General features: G+C 46.3%; 1 protein-coding gene across 2 annotated transcripts in view; it reads left to right on the plus strand.

The window, feature by feature from the left end:
- The window catches only part of abtb2b (ankyrin repeat and BTB (POZ) domain containing 2b), a 346,414-nt gene extending 330,556 nt beyond the window's left edge, over window positions 1–15,858 (plus strand). Inside the window, exons 17-18 of one of the 2 annotated variants that reach the window (XM_078221062.1) lie at window positions 3,649–3,762; window positions 14,420–15,858. In XM_078221062.1, coding sequence (XP_078077188.1) covers window positions 3,649–3,762; window positions 14,420–14,617 — 312 coding nt within the window. In that variant the 3' untranslated portion in view covers window positions 14,618–15,858. The remainder of the gene's footprint in view (window positions 1–3,648; window positions 3,763–14,419) is intronic. The other variant, XM_078221063.1, reaches the window with a different exon arrangement.
- Window positions 15,859–16,067: the final 209 nt, after the last annotated feature.

Genomic DNA, 16,067 nt, shown 5'->3' on the forward strand with positions numbered 1-16,067 from the left:
GTCCCAGAACAGATCCCTGGGGCACTCCACTGGTCACTGACCTCCATGCAGAGAAAGACCCCTCCACAGCCACTCTCTGCCTTCTGCAGGCAAGCCAGTTCTGGATCCACAAGGCAACAGCCCCTTGGATCCCATGCCCTCTCACTTTCTCAAGAAGTCTTGCATGGGGGACCTTATCGAACGCCTTGCTGAAGTCCATATAGACCACATCCACCGCTCTTCCTTCGTCAATGTGTTTGGTCACATTTTCAAAGAACTCAACCAGGCTCGTAAGGCACGACCTGCCCTTGACAAAGCCGTGCTGACTACTTTTGATCATACTAAACTTCTCTAGATGATCATAAATCCTGTCTCTCAGGATCCTCTCCATCAACTTACCAACCACTGAGGTTAGACTCACCGGTCGGTAATTTCCCGGGCTGTCCCTGTTCCCTTTCTTGAATATAGGGACCACATCTGCAATCCTCCAATCCTCCGGAACCTCTCCCGTCTCCATCGACGATGCAAAGATCATCGCCAAAGGCTCCGCAATCTCCTCCCTCGCCTCCCACAGTAACCTGGGGTACATCCCATCCGGTCCCGGCGACTTACCAACCTTGATGCCATTCAATAGTTCCAACACATCCTCTTTCTTTATGTCCACATGCTCGATCCTTTCTGTCCACCGCAAACCAGCAGTACAACCACCCAGATCCCTTTCCACCGTGAATACCGAGGTAAAGTATTCATTAAGCACCTCCGCCATTTCTAACGGTTCAGCACAAACTTTTCCCCCTTCACCTTTTAAGGGTCCTATGCCTTCACATCTCATCCTTTTACTCTTGACATATTTGTAGAAAGCCTTGGGATTCTCCTTAATCTTACCCGCCAAGGCCTTCTCATGACCCCTTCTCGCTCTCCTAATTTCCTTCTTAAGCTCCTTCCTACATCCCGTATACTCCTCTAAATCCTTAACACCTCCTAGCTCTCTGAACCTTCTGTACACCTCTCTTTTCTTATTCACCAGGTTCATCACAACCTTCGTGCACCACGGTTCCCGTACCCTACCAACACCCCCCTGTCTCATCGGAACGTTGTCATGCAGAGCTCCAGACAAACATTCCTTGAAAATCCTCCACTTTCCATCGGTACTTTTCCCCAAGAATGCCTCCTTCCAATTTACCCGTCTAATTTCCTCCCTGATGACACTGTATTTCCCTTTACTCCAGAGAAACACTTTCCTAGCCTGCCTGATCCTATCTCTTTCCAATGCTATCGTTTAAGCCCTGCCGCTTCCCCTACAGGCGAGGAATGGTTTAGTTCATTCTTCCTGCACTTCTCCTGTGGCCAGAGAGGAATTAAAAATTTGTGTCAGAGCCTCTGCAATGTCCTGCCTTACCTTTCACAGCATCCGGGGATGCAGTTCATCCGGGCCTGGAGATTTGCTTGTTTTTAAACCCATTAGAGCCTCCACTATCTCCCCATTCCCTCTGTCAAACTGTGCAAGTTCCTCACAGTCCCTTTTCCTGAATTCTGTACCTACATTCTCCTTTTCCAGAGTGAAGACCAATGAGAATTATTCATTTAAAATCCTTCCAATGTCCTGTGGCTTCATTATCGAAGGAGGGATATTCTTACCATAGAGGGAGTGCAGTGAAGCTTGAGCAAACTAATCCCTGGGATGGTGGGATTGTTTTCTGAGGAGAGATTGAGAAGATCCGAGATTGGAATTCTCCAGAGTTTCAGAGAATGAGGGGTGACCTCACTGAAATGTACAAAATTTTCACAGTGACAGGGCCAATGTGGATAGGATGTTTCTGGCTGGGAATCTAAAGTAAGAGTTTTAACAACACCAGGTTAAAGTCCAACAGGTTTATTTGGTCGCAAATGCCATTAGCTTTCAGAGCGCTGCTCCTTCGTCAGATGGAGTGGATATCTGCTCTCAAACAAGACCTGCTCTAGTCCAAAGATGTGCGGGTTAGGTTGATTGGCCAGGTTAAAAATTGCCCCTTAGAGTCCTGGGATGCATAGGTTAGAGGGATTAGCGGGTAAATATGTGGGGGTAGGGCCTGGGTGGGATTGTGTAATATGTGGGGGTAGGGCCTGGGTGGGATTGTGGTCGGTGCAGACTCGATGGGCCGAATGGCCTCCTTCTGCACTGTAGGGTTTCTATGATTCTATGATTTAAAGTGGGGAATGGGGTGTCAAAGTGAGCTGCTTTGTCTCGTCCTGGATGGTGTTGAACTTCTTGTGCATTGTTGGAGCTGTACCCATCCAGGCAAGTGAGGAGTATTCCATCACACTCCTGACTTGTGCCTTGTAGATGGTGGACAGGCTTTGGGGAGTCAGGAGGTGAGTTACTTGCCGCAATATTCCCAGCCTCTGACCTGCTCTTGTAGCCACAGTATTTCTATGGCCATTCCAGTTGAGTTTCTGGTCAATGGCAACTCCTAGAATGTTGATAGTGGGAGATTCAGAATTTATAATGCCATTGAATGTCATGGGGAAATGGTTAGAGTGTCTCTTGTTGGTGATGGTCATTGCCTGGCATTTGTGTGGCACAATCGTTACTTGCCACTGGTCAGCCCAAGCCTGGATATTATCCAGGTCACGCTGCATTTGAGCACAGATTGCTTCAGTATCTGAGGAGTCGCAAATGGTGCTGAACATTGTGCAGTCGTCAGTGAACGTCTCCATCTCTGACCTTATGTTGGAGGGAAGGTCATTGATGAAGCAGCTGAAGATGGTTGGGCCTCGGACACTATGCTACTACTTGTGTAACAGCAGACTGAGTATAATTAGCTGCTAAAACACAAGAAAAGATCCCGATTCTCTCACACCTTTCCTTTGAGGAGGATTGCAGTATATATTGCAGCATTAACTAACACTGTTAAGGTGGTGTTGAGAGAATTTCAAGTGTTCCCTGGAGATTGAGAAAAGGAATTTGGAGAGGGATCTTTGGGTATCCTTATGCACTGGGCTGTGGTGAGTAGATCCAGGCTCTCAATAGACCATGGGAACACATGGAGGTCATCAAGTGGGAATATTCTCGGAGAGGAAGAACCGAACTGCACGCAGGAAAATTAAAGAAAATTTTCACTCGCATAGACAAATGTGGGAGGAGGGGGGAACAGACCCTACTGTAGATGGGGTGACACGGTGGCATTGTGGTTGGCACGGCTGTCTCACAGTGCCAGGGACCCGGGTTCATTTCCCAGCTTGGGTCATTGTCTGTGTGGAGTTTGCATGTTCTCCCCGTGTCTGCATGGGTTTCCTCCGGATGTTCCGGTTTCTTCCCACAGTCCAAAGATGTGCTGGTTAGGTGGATTGGCTATGCTAAATTGTCTCAGTGTCCCAAGATGTGTAGGTTAGTGGGATTAGTGGGGTAAATGTGCGGGGTTACAGGGATAGGGCCTGGGTAAGATGCTCTGTCCAAGAGTTGGTACAGACTCGATGGGTCGAATGATTTCCTTCTGCACTGTCGGGATTCGAGGTGGCACCACTCACAGCAATGTGTGTGGAACAGGCACCAATCAGTTGCTGATACAGGAAAATGTTATTTATTTGTGTTTAAAAGAATTCTAACTGTACGCCTCACATAAGAAAATTAAAATGAAAACTAGAAATTCATGTTTTATTTGACAATCTTTTTCTCTTGTGTTTTTTTAGTTGCTCTCTGCAGCAAGTTTGTTTGAGCTTGAATCATTACAGAGACATTGTGAGATCATCTGCACCCAAGTAATGAACCTGGAGAATGCAGTCATCATTTACTGTTACGCCAAGGTAATTCCTCACAAATCGCATCAGCATCATCTTACTTCAACTCCCAGATCGTCCACAGGATGACTTTGTTCCCAATGGAGTCAGAGTTTTCCAGCACAAAAAGAGGCCCTTTGGCCCATCCTGTCTATGCCGGCCATCAAACACCTGGCAATTTGAATCCCACTTTCCAGCTTTGGCTCCGTAGTCTTGCACGCTTTGGCATTTCAAGAGCTCATCTAAATACCGCTTAAATGTTGTGAGGGTTCCCGCCTCGACCTTAGACAGCGAGTTCCAGATTCCCACCACCCTCTGGGTGGAAATGTTTAAGAGCATAAGAACGAGGAGCAGGAGTTGGCCATCTTGACCCTCGAGTCTGCTCCGCCATTCAATAAGATCATGGCTGATCTTTTCGTGGACTCAGCTCCACTTACCCTTAATTTCTTTACTGTTCAAAAATTTATCTATCCTTGCCTTAAATATTTCTCCTTAAATCCCCACTAAATCTCCTGCTCATTAACTTAAGTTTATGCCCCCTGGTTATTGACCCCTCTACTTAGGGAAACGGTTCCTTTCCATCCACTCTATCTGTATCCCTCATAATTTTGTGCATCTCGATCAGGTTCCCCCTCAACCTTCTCTGCTCTGAGGAAAACAACTCCAGCCTAATCAGCCTCTCTTTATAGCTGAAACGTTCCATCCCAGGCAGCATCCCAGTGAATCTCCTCTGCACCCTCTCCAGCGCGATCACATTCTTCCTATAGTGTGGTGATCAGAACCGCACACAATACTCTAGCTGTGGCCTAATGAGTGTTTTATACAGCTCCATCATAACCTCCCTGCTCTTATATTCTATGCCTCGGCTAATAAAGGCAAGTATCCCACATGTCATCTCAAACACCTACCTGTCCTGCTATCTTAGAACAATAGAACCATAGAAAATTACAGCTCAGAAACAGGCCTTTTGGCCCTTCTTGTCTGTGCCGAACCATTTTTTGCCTAGTCCCACTGACCTGCACTTGGACCATATCCCTCCACACCCCTCTCATCCATGAACCCATCCAAGTTTTTCTTAAATGTTAAAAGTGACCCCGCATTTACCACTTTATCCGGCAGCTCATTCCACATTCCCACCACTCTCTGCATGAAGAAGCCCCCCCTAATATTCCCTTTAAACTTTTCTCCTTTCACCCTTAACGCATGCCCTCTGGTTTTTTTCTCCCCGAGCCTCAGCGGAAAAAGCCTACTTGCATTCACTCTATCTATACCCATCAAAATCTTATACACCTCTATCAAATCACCCCTCAATCTTCTACGCTCCAGGGAATAAAGTCCCAACCTATTCAATCTCTCTCTGTAACTCAACTTCTCAAGTCCCGGCAACATCCTTGTGAACCTTCTCTGCACTCTTTCAACCTTATTTACATCCTTCCTGTAACTAGGTGACCAAAACTGTACACAATACTCCAAACTCGGCCTCACCAATGCCTTATATAACCTTACCATAACACTCCAACTTTTATACTCGATACTCCGATTTATAAAGGCCAATGTACCAAAGTCACACTTTACGACCCTATCCACCTGTGACGTCACTTTTAGGGAATTCTGTATCTGTATTCCCACATCCCTCTGTTCAACTGCACTCTTCAAAGTCCTACCATTTACCCTGTACGTTCTACTTTGGTTTGTCCTTCCAAAGTGCAATATCTCACACTTGTCTGCGTTAAATTCCATTTGCCATTTTTCAGCCCATTTTTCGAGTTGGTCCAAATCCCTCTGCAAGCTTTGAAAACCTTCCTCACTGTCCACTACACCTCCAATCTTTGTATCATCAGCAAATTTGCTGATCCGATTTACCACATTATCATCCAGATCATTGATATAGATGACAAACAACAATGGACCCAACACCGATCCCTGCGGCACACCACGAGTCATAGGCCTCCACTCAGAGAAGCAATTCTCCACAATCACTCTCTGGCTTCTTCCATTGAGCCAGTGTCTTATCCAATTTACTACCTCCCCATGTATACCTAGCGACTGAACCTTCCTAACTAACCTCCCATGAGGGACCTTGTGAAAAGCCTTGCTGAAATCCAGATAGACAACATCCACCGCCTTCCCTTCATCCACTTTCCTGGTAACCTCCTCGAAAAACTCTAATAGATTGGTCAAACATGACCTACCACGCACAAAGCCATGTTGACTCTCCCTAATAAGTCCCTGTCTATCCAAATATTTGTAGACCCTATCCCTTATCACACCTTCCAATAACTTGCCCACCACCGACGTCAAACTTACTGGCCTATAATTTCCCGGATTTCTTTTGGAACCTTTTTTAAACAACGGAACAACATGAGCCACCCTCCAATCATCCGGCACCTCCCCCGTGAATACTGACATTTTAAATATGTCTGCCAGGGCCCCTGCAAGTTCAACACTAGCTTCCCTCAAGGTCCGTGGGAATAACCTGTCCGGTCCTGGGGATTTATCCACTCTGATTTGCCTCAAGACAGCAAGCACCTCCTCCCCTTTAATCTGTAAAGGTTCCATGACCTCCCTACCTGTTTGCCCTATTTCCGTAGACTCCATGCCCGTTTCCTCAGTAAATACGGATGCAAAAAAACCCATTTAGTATCTCCTCCATCTCTTTTGGTTCCATACACAGTCTACCACTCTGGTCTTCAAGAGGACCAATTTTATCCCTCACTATCCTTTTGCTCCTAACATACCTATAGAAGCTCTTTGGATTTTCCTTCACTCTGTCTGCCAAAGCAACCTCATGTCTTCTTTTAGCCCTCCTGACTTCCCTCTTAAGTAGCTTCTTGCACTTTTTATACTCCTCGAGCATCTGATCTGTTCCTTGCTGCCTGTACATTTCATACAACTCTCTCTTCCTCTTAATCAGTGTTACAATCTCCCTCGAGAACCAAGGTTCCTTATTCCGATTTACTTTGCCTTTAATCCTGACAGGAACATACAAACTCTGCACTCAAAATTTCTCCTTTGAAGGCCTCCCACTTTCTATTTCGGACACTTTAGGAACATTTAAGCGGTTATTGGATAGGCACATGGAGCACACCAGGATGATAGGGAGTGGGATAGCTTGATCTTGGTTTCAGATAAAGCTCGGCACAACATCGTGGGCCGAAGGGCCTGTTCTGTGCTGTACTGTTCTATGTTCTATGTTCTATTTACATCCTTACCAGAGAACAGCCTGTGCCAATCCACACTTCCCAGATCCCTTCTCATTTCATCAAATTTGGCCTTTTTCCAGTTCAGAACATCAACCTGCGATCTGATCTATCCTTATCCATGATCAGGTTGAAACTAATGGCATTATGATCACTGGATCCAAAGTGTTCCCTCACATTCACATCCATCACCTGCCCTAACTCATTTCCCAATAGGAGATCCAATATCGCATCCTCTCTAGTTGGCACCTCTATATACTGATGTAGAAAATTCTCCTGAACACATTTTACAAACTCTGCCCCGTCTATAATTTTAACAGTATGCGAGTCCCAATCTATATGTGGAAAATTAAAATCCCCTACTATCACAACTTTGTGTTTCTTGCGGTTGTCAGGTATCTCTCTGCTGATTTGCTCCTCCAATTCTCGCTGACTATTGGGTGGTCTATAATACAAGCCCATTAATGTGGTCATACCTTTCCTGTTTCTCAGCTCCACCCATCGGGCCTCTGTAGACAAGCTCCCTAATCTATCCTGCCTGAGTACCGCTGTAACATTTTCACTGACCAACAATGCCACCCCCCCCACCTTTTATCCCTCTGCCTCTATCCCACCTGAAACATTGGAACCCTGGAACATTGAGCTGCCAGTCCTGCCCCTCCTGTAGCCAAGTTTCACGAATGGCTATAATGTCATATTTCCATGTGTCTATCCACGCCTTCAGCTCATCTGCATTCCCCACAATTCTCCTGGCATTGAAATAGACACACCTCAAAAGGTTATTTCCACCACACTCAACCCTTCCATTTGTGATTTTGCTTGAACTAACCTGTCTTTTTACCCCTGCTCCACTATCTGCTCTGGCACTCTGGTTCCCATCCCCCTGCAAATCTAGTTTAAACGCTCCCCAATAACACTAGCAAACCTCCCTGCAAGTATATTGGTCCCCTTGTAGTTTAGGTGTAACCCGTCTCTCTTGTACAGGTCCCACCTGCCCCAGAAGAGGTCCCAGTGATCCAAGAATCGGAAACCCTGCCCCCTGCACCAGTTCCTCAGCCATGTGTTCATCCGCCCAAGCATCCTACTCCTGCCCTCACTGGCATGTGGCTCAGGTAGCAATCCTGAGATTACTACCCTCGGGGTCCTGCTTTTTAGCTTCCTTCCAGCTCTTTGTACTCACTTTTTAGGACCTCTTCACTCTTCCTATCTACGTCATTTGTACCTTCAGGGATGAATTTCAGGTGAGGTGAATTGTCCATGCCAAACTGCCCCTTTGTGCCCAAAGATATATAGGTTCGGTGGATTAGCCATGGTGCGGGGTGGGGTGGGCCTGGGTTAGATGCTCTTTCGGAGACTCAGTGCAAACTCAATGGGCCGAATGGCCTCCATCTACACCGTACAGATTCAATGGTATCTATGGACATGCACCCTAAGGTCCCTCTGTACTTCCTAACGTCCTGTGTGTATTCCCATGCCTTGTTAGTCCTGGTACAGCAGGTATTAAAGTAAATAAACTGAATTTTGGCATTTATAGCTAAAGGAATAGAATATAAAAGTAAGGAAGTATTGTTGCAACTATACAAGGCATTGGTGAGGCCACACCTGGAGTATTGTGGACAGTTTTGGTCCCCTTATTTGAGGAGGGATATAGTGGCATTGGAGGCAGTTCAGAGGAGGTTCACTAGATTGATTCCAGAGGTGAGGGGTTTATCTTACGAAGAGAGATTGAGCAGTTCAGGCTGATACTCCCTGAAGTGCGGCACGGTAGCACAGTGGTTAGCACTGCTGCTTCCCAGCTCCAGGGACCTGGGTTCGATTCCTGGCTTGGGTCACTGTCTGTGTGGAGTTTGCACATTCTCCTTGTGTCTGCGTGGGTTTCCTCCGGGTGCTCTGGTTTCCTCCCACAGTCCAAAGATGTGCGGGTTAGGTTGATTGGTCATGCTAAAATTGCCCCTTAGTGTCTTGAGATGGGTAGGTTAGAGGGATTAGCGGGTAAATATATGGGGGTAGGGCCTGGGTGGGATTGTGGTCGGTGCAGACTCGATGGGCCGAATGGCCTCTTTCCACACTGTAGGTTTCTATTCTATAAAAAGTTTAGAAGAATGAGAGGAAATCTGATTGGAGTGTAGAAGATGATAATGAGGATTGACAAAGTAGACGTGGAGAGGATGTTTCCTCTTGTGGGGCAATCCAGAACGAGAGGTTGTAGTTTTAGGCGAAGGGGTGGCAGATTTAAAACAGAAATGAGGAGAAACTACTTCTCCCAAAGAGTCGTGAATCTGTGGAATTCACTACGGCAAAGTGCGGTGGATGCTGGGACATTGAGTAAATTTAAGGAGGAGGTAGACAGGTTTACAATTAGTAATGGGTTTGGAGGGTTACGGTGAACAGGCAGGAAGGTGGAGTTGAGGCTGAGATGAGATCAGCCATGATCGTATTGAATGGTGAAGCAGGCTCAAGGGGCTGAATGGCCTCCTCCTGCTCCTAGTTCTAATGTCCTCCCTAAATGCATCATCCCATACTTTCCAGGGTTTAATTTGCCACTGTTCCATCCACCTGAGCAACTCGTCTCTATCGTCCTGTAATTTAAGGCTTTCTTCCTCGCTATTTAACTTTCGTGTCATCTGTGAACTTACTGATTGTACCTCCCACATTCACATCCAGATCATTCATGTACACTACAGTCTCCAAGAACCAATGGAATTCTGACCAAACTGTGCATTTATCTCTGATAGCTTCTTTGAAAAAATGTTTATTTCAGCTCTTCATTCTGATGGTTGCCAAGTGTTGGCGAATTAATCTTTAAGATTAAATATTCTCTTTTTCCAAACCAACTATTCTTGCGCTATCTTTGTGTGACACTGGTGTAACATTACCATTAATGCGGACGCAGGCGGGAATCTCGGATGGTGGTCTGCCTCCCTGGGGCCGGGATCCAGGATGTTGCTGGTCGACTCCTGGAAATCCTGAGGGGTGAGGGAGAGGAGCCAGAGGTAGCGGTACATATTGGTACCGCTGATGTGGGAAGGAAGGGGGAAGGGGTCATGAAAAGAAAGTATAGGGAATTAGGGAGAAAGCTGAGGAGGAAAGTAAAGGTAGTAATCTCAGGATTGCTGCCTGTGCCACAGGAGGGTGAGGGCAGGAATGGAGTGAAGTGGAGGATGAATGTGTGGCTGAGGGACTGGTGCAGGGGGCAGGGATTCAGGTTCCTGAACCATTGGGACCTCTTTAGGGGCAGGTGTGACCTGTACACACAAAACGGGTGGCACTTGAATCCCAGGGGGACCAATATCCTGGCGGGAAGGTTGGCTAAGGCTACTGGGGAGAGTTTAAACAAGATAGGTTGGGGGGAGGGGATCGAGACGAGGTGACTGGGAGCGAGGAAGTTAGCTCGCAAACAGAGAAGGGTTATAGACAGTGCAAGAGGGAGGATGGACGGGGGATAGAGAAGGGGAGAGCTCAGACCAAAGTATTGAGATGTGTTTACTTTAATGCCAGGAGTATAGTGAATAAAGGGGATGAGCTCAGAGCGTGGATCGATGCCTGGAAGTGTGATTTGGTGGCCATTACGGAGACTTGGATGTCTCAGGGACAGGACTGGATACTACAGGTGCCGGGATTCAGATGTTTCAGGAAGGACAGGGAGGGAGGCAAGAGAGGGGGTGGAGTGGCACTGCTGATCAGGGATAGTGTCACAGCTGTAGAGAAGGTGTATGCTGTGGAGGGATTGTCCACAGAGTCTCTGTGGGTGGAAGTTCGGAGTGGGAAGGGGTCGATCACTTTGCTGGGAGTTTTCTATAGGCCGCCCAATAGTGACAGGGAGGTAGAGGAGCAGATAGGGAAACAGATCCTGGAGAGTTGCAATAATAGCAGAGTTGTTGTGATGGGAGACTTTAATTTCCCAAACATAGATTGGAATATCCCTAGGGTAAGGGGATTGGATGGGGAGGAGTTCGTTAGGTGTGTTCAGGAGGGTTTCCTGACACAGCATGTGGACAAGCCTACAAGAGGAGAGGCTGTACTTGATCTGATACTGACCAATGAACCTGGACAGGTGTCAGATCTCTCAGTGGGAGAGCATCTTGGGGATAGCGATCATAACTCTATCTCCTTTATGCTTGCATTGGAAAAAGAGAGGATCAGGCAAGCTAGGAAAGTGTTTATATGGAGTAAGGGGAAATATGAAGACATAAGGCAGCAAATTAGAGGAGTAAATTGGAAGGTGGTATTCTCGGGGAAATGTACTGAAGAGAGGTGGCAGTTTTTCGAGGAATGTCTGTCTAGGGTTCTACAGGACAATGTTCCGAGCAGACAGGGAGGAGTTGGTAGGTTAAAGGAACCGTGGTGCACGAAAGCTGTGCGGGACCGAGTCGAGAAGAAAAGGAAAGCGTACAAAAGGTTCAGAGAGCTTGGCGAAGATAGGGATCTAGATGAGTATGCGGCTTGTAGGAAGGGACTAAAGAAGGAAATTAGGAGAGCCAGAAGGGGTCACGAGAAGGCCTTGGCGAGTAGAATTAAGGAAAACCCTAAGGCGTTCTATAAATATGTGAAGAGTAAAAGGATGAGACGTGAAGGAATAGGGCCTATAAAAGGTGAAGGCGGGAAAATCTGTACGGAACCGGTAGAAATGGCAGAGGTGCTTAATGAGTATTTTGCCTCGGTTTTCACAGAGGAGAAGGACATGGGTGGATGTACTGTGGGCTTGCGGTGGACTGAAAAGATTCAGTATGTGGACTTTAGCAAAGAGGTTGTGCTGGAATCTTTGAATGGCATCAAGATAGATAAGTCGCTGGGTCCAGATGGGATGTACCCCAGGTTACTGTGGGAGGCGAGGGAAGAGATTGCAGAGCCTCTGGTGATGATCTTTGCGTCGTCGATGGAGACGGGAGAGGTGCCAGAAGATTGGAGGATTGCGGATGTGATTCCTATTTTCAAGAAGGGGAATAGGGATAGCCCAGGAAATTACCGACCGGTGAGTCTAACCTCAGTGGTTGGTAAGCTGATGGAGAAGATCCTGAGGGACAAGATTTATGAGCATTTAGAGAGGTTTAGTATGCTCAAGAATACTCAGCATGGCTTTGTCAAAGGCAGATCGTGCCTTACGAGCCTGGTGGAGTTCTTCGAAAATGTGGACTAAACACATTGACGAAGGGAAAGCGGTGGATGTGGTTTATATGGATTTTAGCAAGGCGTTCGATAAGGTCCCCCATGCAAGGCTTCTGGAAAAAGTGAGAGGGCATGGGATCCAAGGGGCTGCTGCCCTGTGGATCCAGAACTGGCTTGCCCAAAGGAGGCAGAGAGTGTGTATAGATGGGTCTTTTTCTAATTGGAGGTCGGTCACCAGTGGTGTGCCCCAGGGATCTGTTCTGGGACCCTTGCTGTTTGTCATTTTCATAAATGACCTGGATGAGGAAGCGGAGGGATGGGTTGGTAAGTTTGCCGACGACACGAAGGTTGGTGGGGTTGTGGATAGTCTGGAGGGATGTCAGAAGTTACAGAGGGACATAGATAGGATGCAAGACTGGGCGGACAAGTGGCAGATGGACTTCAACCCAGATAAATGTGTAGTGGTCCATTTTGGCAGGTCAAATGGGATGAAGGAGTACAATATAAAGGGAAAGATTCTTAGTACGGTAGAGGATCAGAAGGACCTTGGGGTCCGGGTCCATAGGACTCTAAAATCGGCCCCGCAGGTGGAGGAGGTGGTTAAGAAGGCGTATGGTGTGCTGGCCTTTATCAATTGAGGGATTGAGTTTAGGAGTCCGGGGATAATGATGCAGCTATATAAGACCCTCGTCAGACCCCACTTGGAGTACTGTGCTCAGTTCTGGTTGCCTCATTACAGGAAGGATGTGGAAAAGATTGAAAGGGTGCAGAGGAGATTTACAAGGATGTTGCCTGGATTGAGTGACATGCCTTATGAGGATAGAACATAGAACATAGAAAGCCACAGCACAAACAGGCCCTTCGGCCCACAAGTTGCGCTGATCATATCCCTACCTCTAGGCCTATCTATAGCCCTCAATCCCATTAAATCCCATGTACTCATCCAGAAGTCTCTTAAAAGACCCCAACGAGTTTGCCTCCACCACCACCGACGTCAGCCAATTCCACTCACCCACCACCCTCTGAGTGAAAAACTTACCCCTGACATCTCCTCTGTACCTACCCCCCAGCACCTTAAACCTGTGTCCTCTCGTAGCAACCATTTCAGCCCTTGGAAATAGCCTCTGAGAGTCTACCCTATCCAGACCTCTCAACATCTTGTAAACCTCTATCAGGTCACCTCTCATCCTTCGTCTCTCCAGGGAGAAGAGACCAAGCTCCCTCAACCTATCCTCATAAGGCATGCCCCCCAATCCAGGCAACATCCTTGTAAATCTCCTCTGCACCCTTTCAATGGCTTCAACAGGCTGAGGGAGCTCGGTCTTTTCTCCTTGGAGAGACGTAGGATGAGAGGAGACCTAATAGAGGCATATAAGATGTTGAGAGGCATAGATCGGGTGGACTCTCAGAGGCTTTTTCCCAGGGTGGAAATGGCTGCTACGAGAGGACACAGGTTTAAGGTGCTGGGGGGTAGGTACAGGGGAGATGTTAGGGGTATGTTTTTCACACAGCGGTTGGTGGGCGAGTGGAATCGGCTGCCGTCAGTGGTAGTGGAGGCGAACTCAATAGGTTCTTTTAAGAGACTCCTGGATGAGTACATGGGACTTAATAGGATGGAGGGTTATAGGTCGGCCTAAAAGGGAGGGATATGTTCGGCACAACTTGTGGGGCCGAAGGGCCTGTTTTGTGCTGTAGTTTTCTATGTTTCTATGTTCTGACAAACTGCAAACCAAACAAAACCTTTTAATTGGGATCTGAACAGTCATTAGCAAGAGAGAATATCTGAATCCTTTCAGCTGTTAGAGTGCTGACCTTGTATCATCTTAACCTGTGACATGATGAAAGGGTAACATTCCGTAGCTCGGCAGCCACTTCGATTGCCGTACAGTTTGTGTTGGGAAAACAGTGAGAGCATTCTCCAAATGTGGCTGAAATTTATCCCTCAGCTAATAGAACTAAAAATAATCTGGTTATTATTTGATTATCATTTGTGAGATCTTGCTCTGCCCAAGTCAGGTGTGACATTTCTCCACACTGAACAGTCTGTAAAGCATAGCAGGATATCACAATGGCAGGAACGGTGTGAATAAATATTTCCTGTCAGTGAATCCTTTGTAAGTTCATTCCATACATCCAGCAATATGTAAAGCTGTTAAATCTAAACTGTTTAACATTGACTGTTCTATATTGACGTCTGTGTGTACTTGTAGGAAATTAGAAATAACTTTGAAGAACAATGAAGTTGTTTATTTTAAAGATGTCTAAACATTATAGAAACAAAGGTAAAATTGCATGGATTTAGCAGCCAGTGTATCGATTGTATAATGCGGGAAGAGAATTGGGATTGGAATAGCAGCTGTATGTTTTGTTATCCTCAGATACACAATGCTACCGAGCTGCTTTCTTACACTGAGAACTATTTCCTGAAGAATCTGAATGCACTTCTCGATCAAGAATCTTTCAAGCAGTTGATTTATGGACGCAACAGCAAACTGCAGGGATTGGACCCTCTCCAGAGCTTGAACATGGCATTGGCCAATCGAATGCACTCACTCTACATCACATCGAGGGTGTGAAACATTGATCAATAACAAACTGGAAACGACATTGCGATCGGCACCAGACTGCCCATGTGGACATCCCGTCATCCCCAATGATTTGCATTCCCTCCCTCTGTGACCGTTGGTGATTTGAGAGATTTTAGCTGCACAAATTCTTCGCAGTAAAGTCTAGCTGATAATTTCACGTTGGTTTACAAAACCAAATCAGGAAACCTGTTGGCATCTGCATTTGATAATTCTACAATATTCCTTCTGCCTCGGTGTATCTCAGAGCTGTTTGCTGAGGGATTCTCTGAGTCACATTTCTCTTGTCTAAGGTGACATGACAGATCAGATTATTCACACAATATCTTTGTAATATATACTCCTGGCCTTTTCTCAGAAAAATTCAAACTCCACATGGAGATTAATCAATCTAATTCCAGTTAATGCACCCTCTGCACAGGGACTTTAGTGATGTATTTACAGGGGTTAGAACTAAAAGATCGGAGTCAATGTCATAATTATTAGTTTGGTGAATTATGCTTCATAAATGTTTGGAGTCTGTATGTAACAGGAATGGAGGACACTGGAAAAGCTCGGCACATCTGCCAACATCTCTCAGAAGAGAAACAGATTTGATGTTTTGAGTCATAGACCCTTGTCCTCACCTTTCACCCCACCAACCTCCACATTCAAAGGACCACCATCTGCCATTCCTGCCAACTCCAGCGTGATGCCACTACCCAACACACCCTCCCCCCTTCCACTGTCAGCATTCCGCAGGGACCGCTCTCTCCGTGACACCCTGGTCCACTCCTCCATCACCCCCAACTCCCCATCCTCTTCCCACTGCATCTTCCCATGCAATTGCAGAGGTACAGTAGCCACCCCTGTACCTCCTCACTGTCCAAGGCCCCAAACACTCCTTTCAGATTAAGCAGCGTTTCACTTGCACCCCCATCAATCTGGTCTACCCTCTTGATAGGCTGAGATTTTCCAGCCTCCTCTGTTCCTGTTCCAGATTCCAGTTTTGGGAGTATTTTGCTTCTTATATTGGAGTTTGTGCTGGCTATAGACCAGTCATGGAGAGGTCACAATGCTTCATTACAAAGATACAATACTTGATGTGGCTGGAAGTTTGATAGTAAAGATTAAAATTCCTTTGTGTCTTATTTTTTGATACATGGTTAGTGAATTTATATCAATTTTCATTTGGCTGTTTTAACAAGATTAACAATCAGAATAAACAGGCGAATGCCGAGGTTATAATAACAATAAGGATCTTCTGCAAATGTATTAATCAGTTTATTAACAGTAGCAGTGAAATTTCAGTCTTAAAGTGTATTAACAACTTAGCATTTACACACTGAATGCACAAGATTTCATAGTTGTCCCAATAATCAATTAACCAAAGGTACTGTGTGTTATTAAGGACTGCATTATTGATTATTGAGGCCTGATCTAGTCAGATGTATCAACCATG

Source organism: Mustelus asterias, chromosome 9 (genome assembly GCF_964213995.1).
Source record: "Mustelus asterias chromosome 9, sMusAst1.hap1.1, whole genome shotgun sequence".
NCBI lineage: Eukaryota > Metazoa > Chordata > Chondrichthyes > Carcharhiniformes > Triakidae > Mustelus > Mustelus asterias.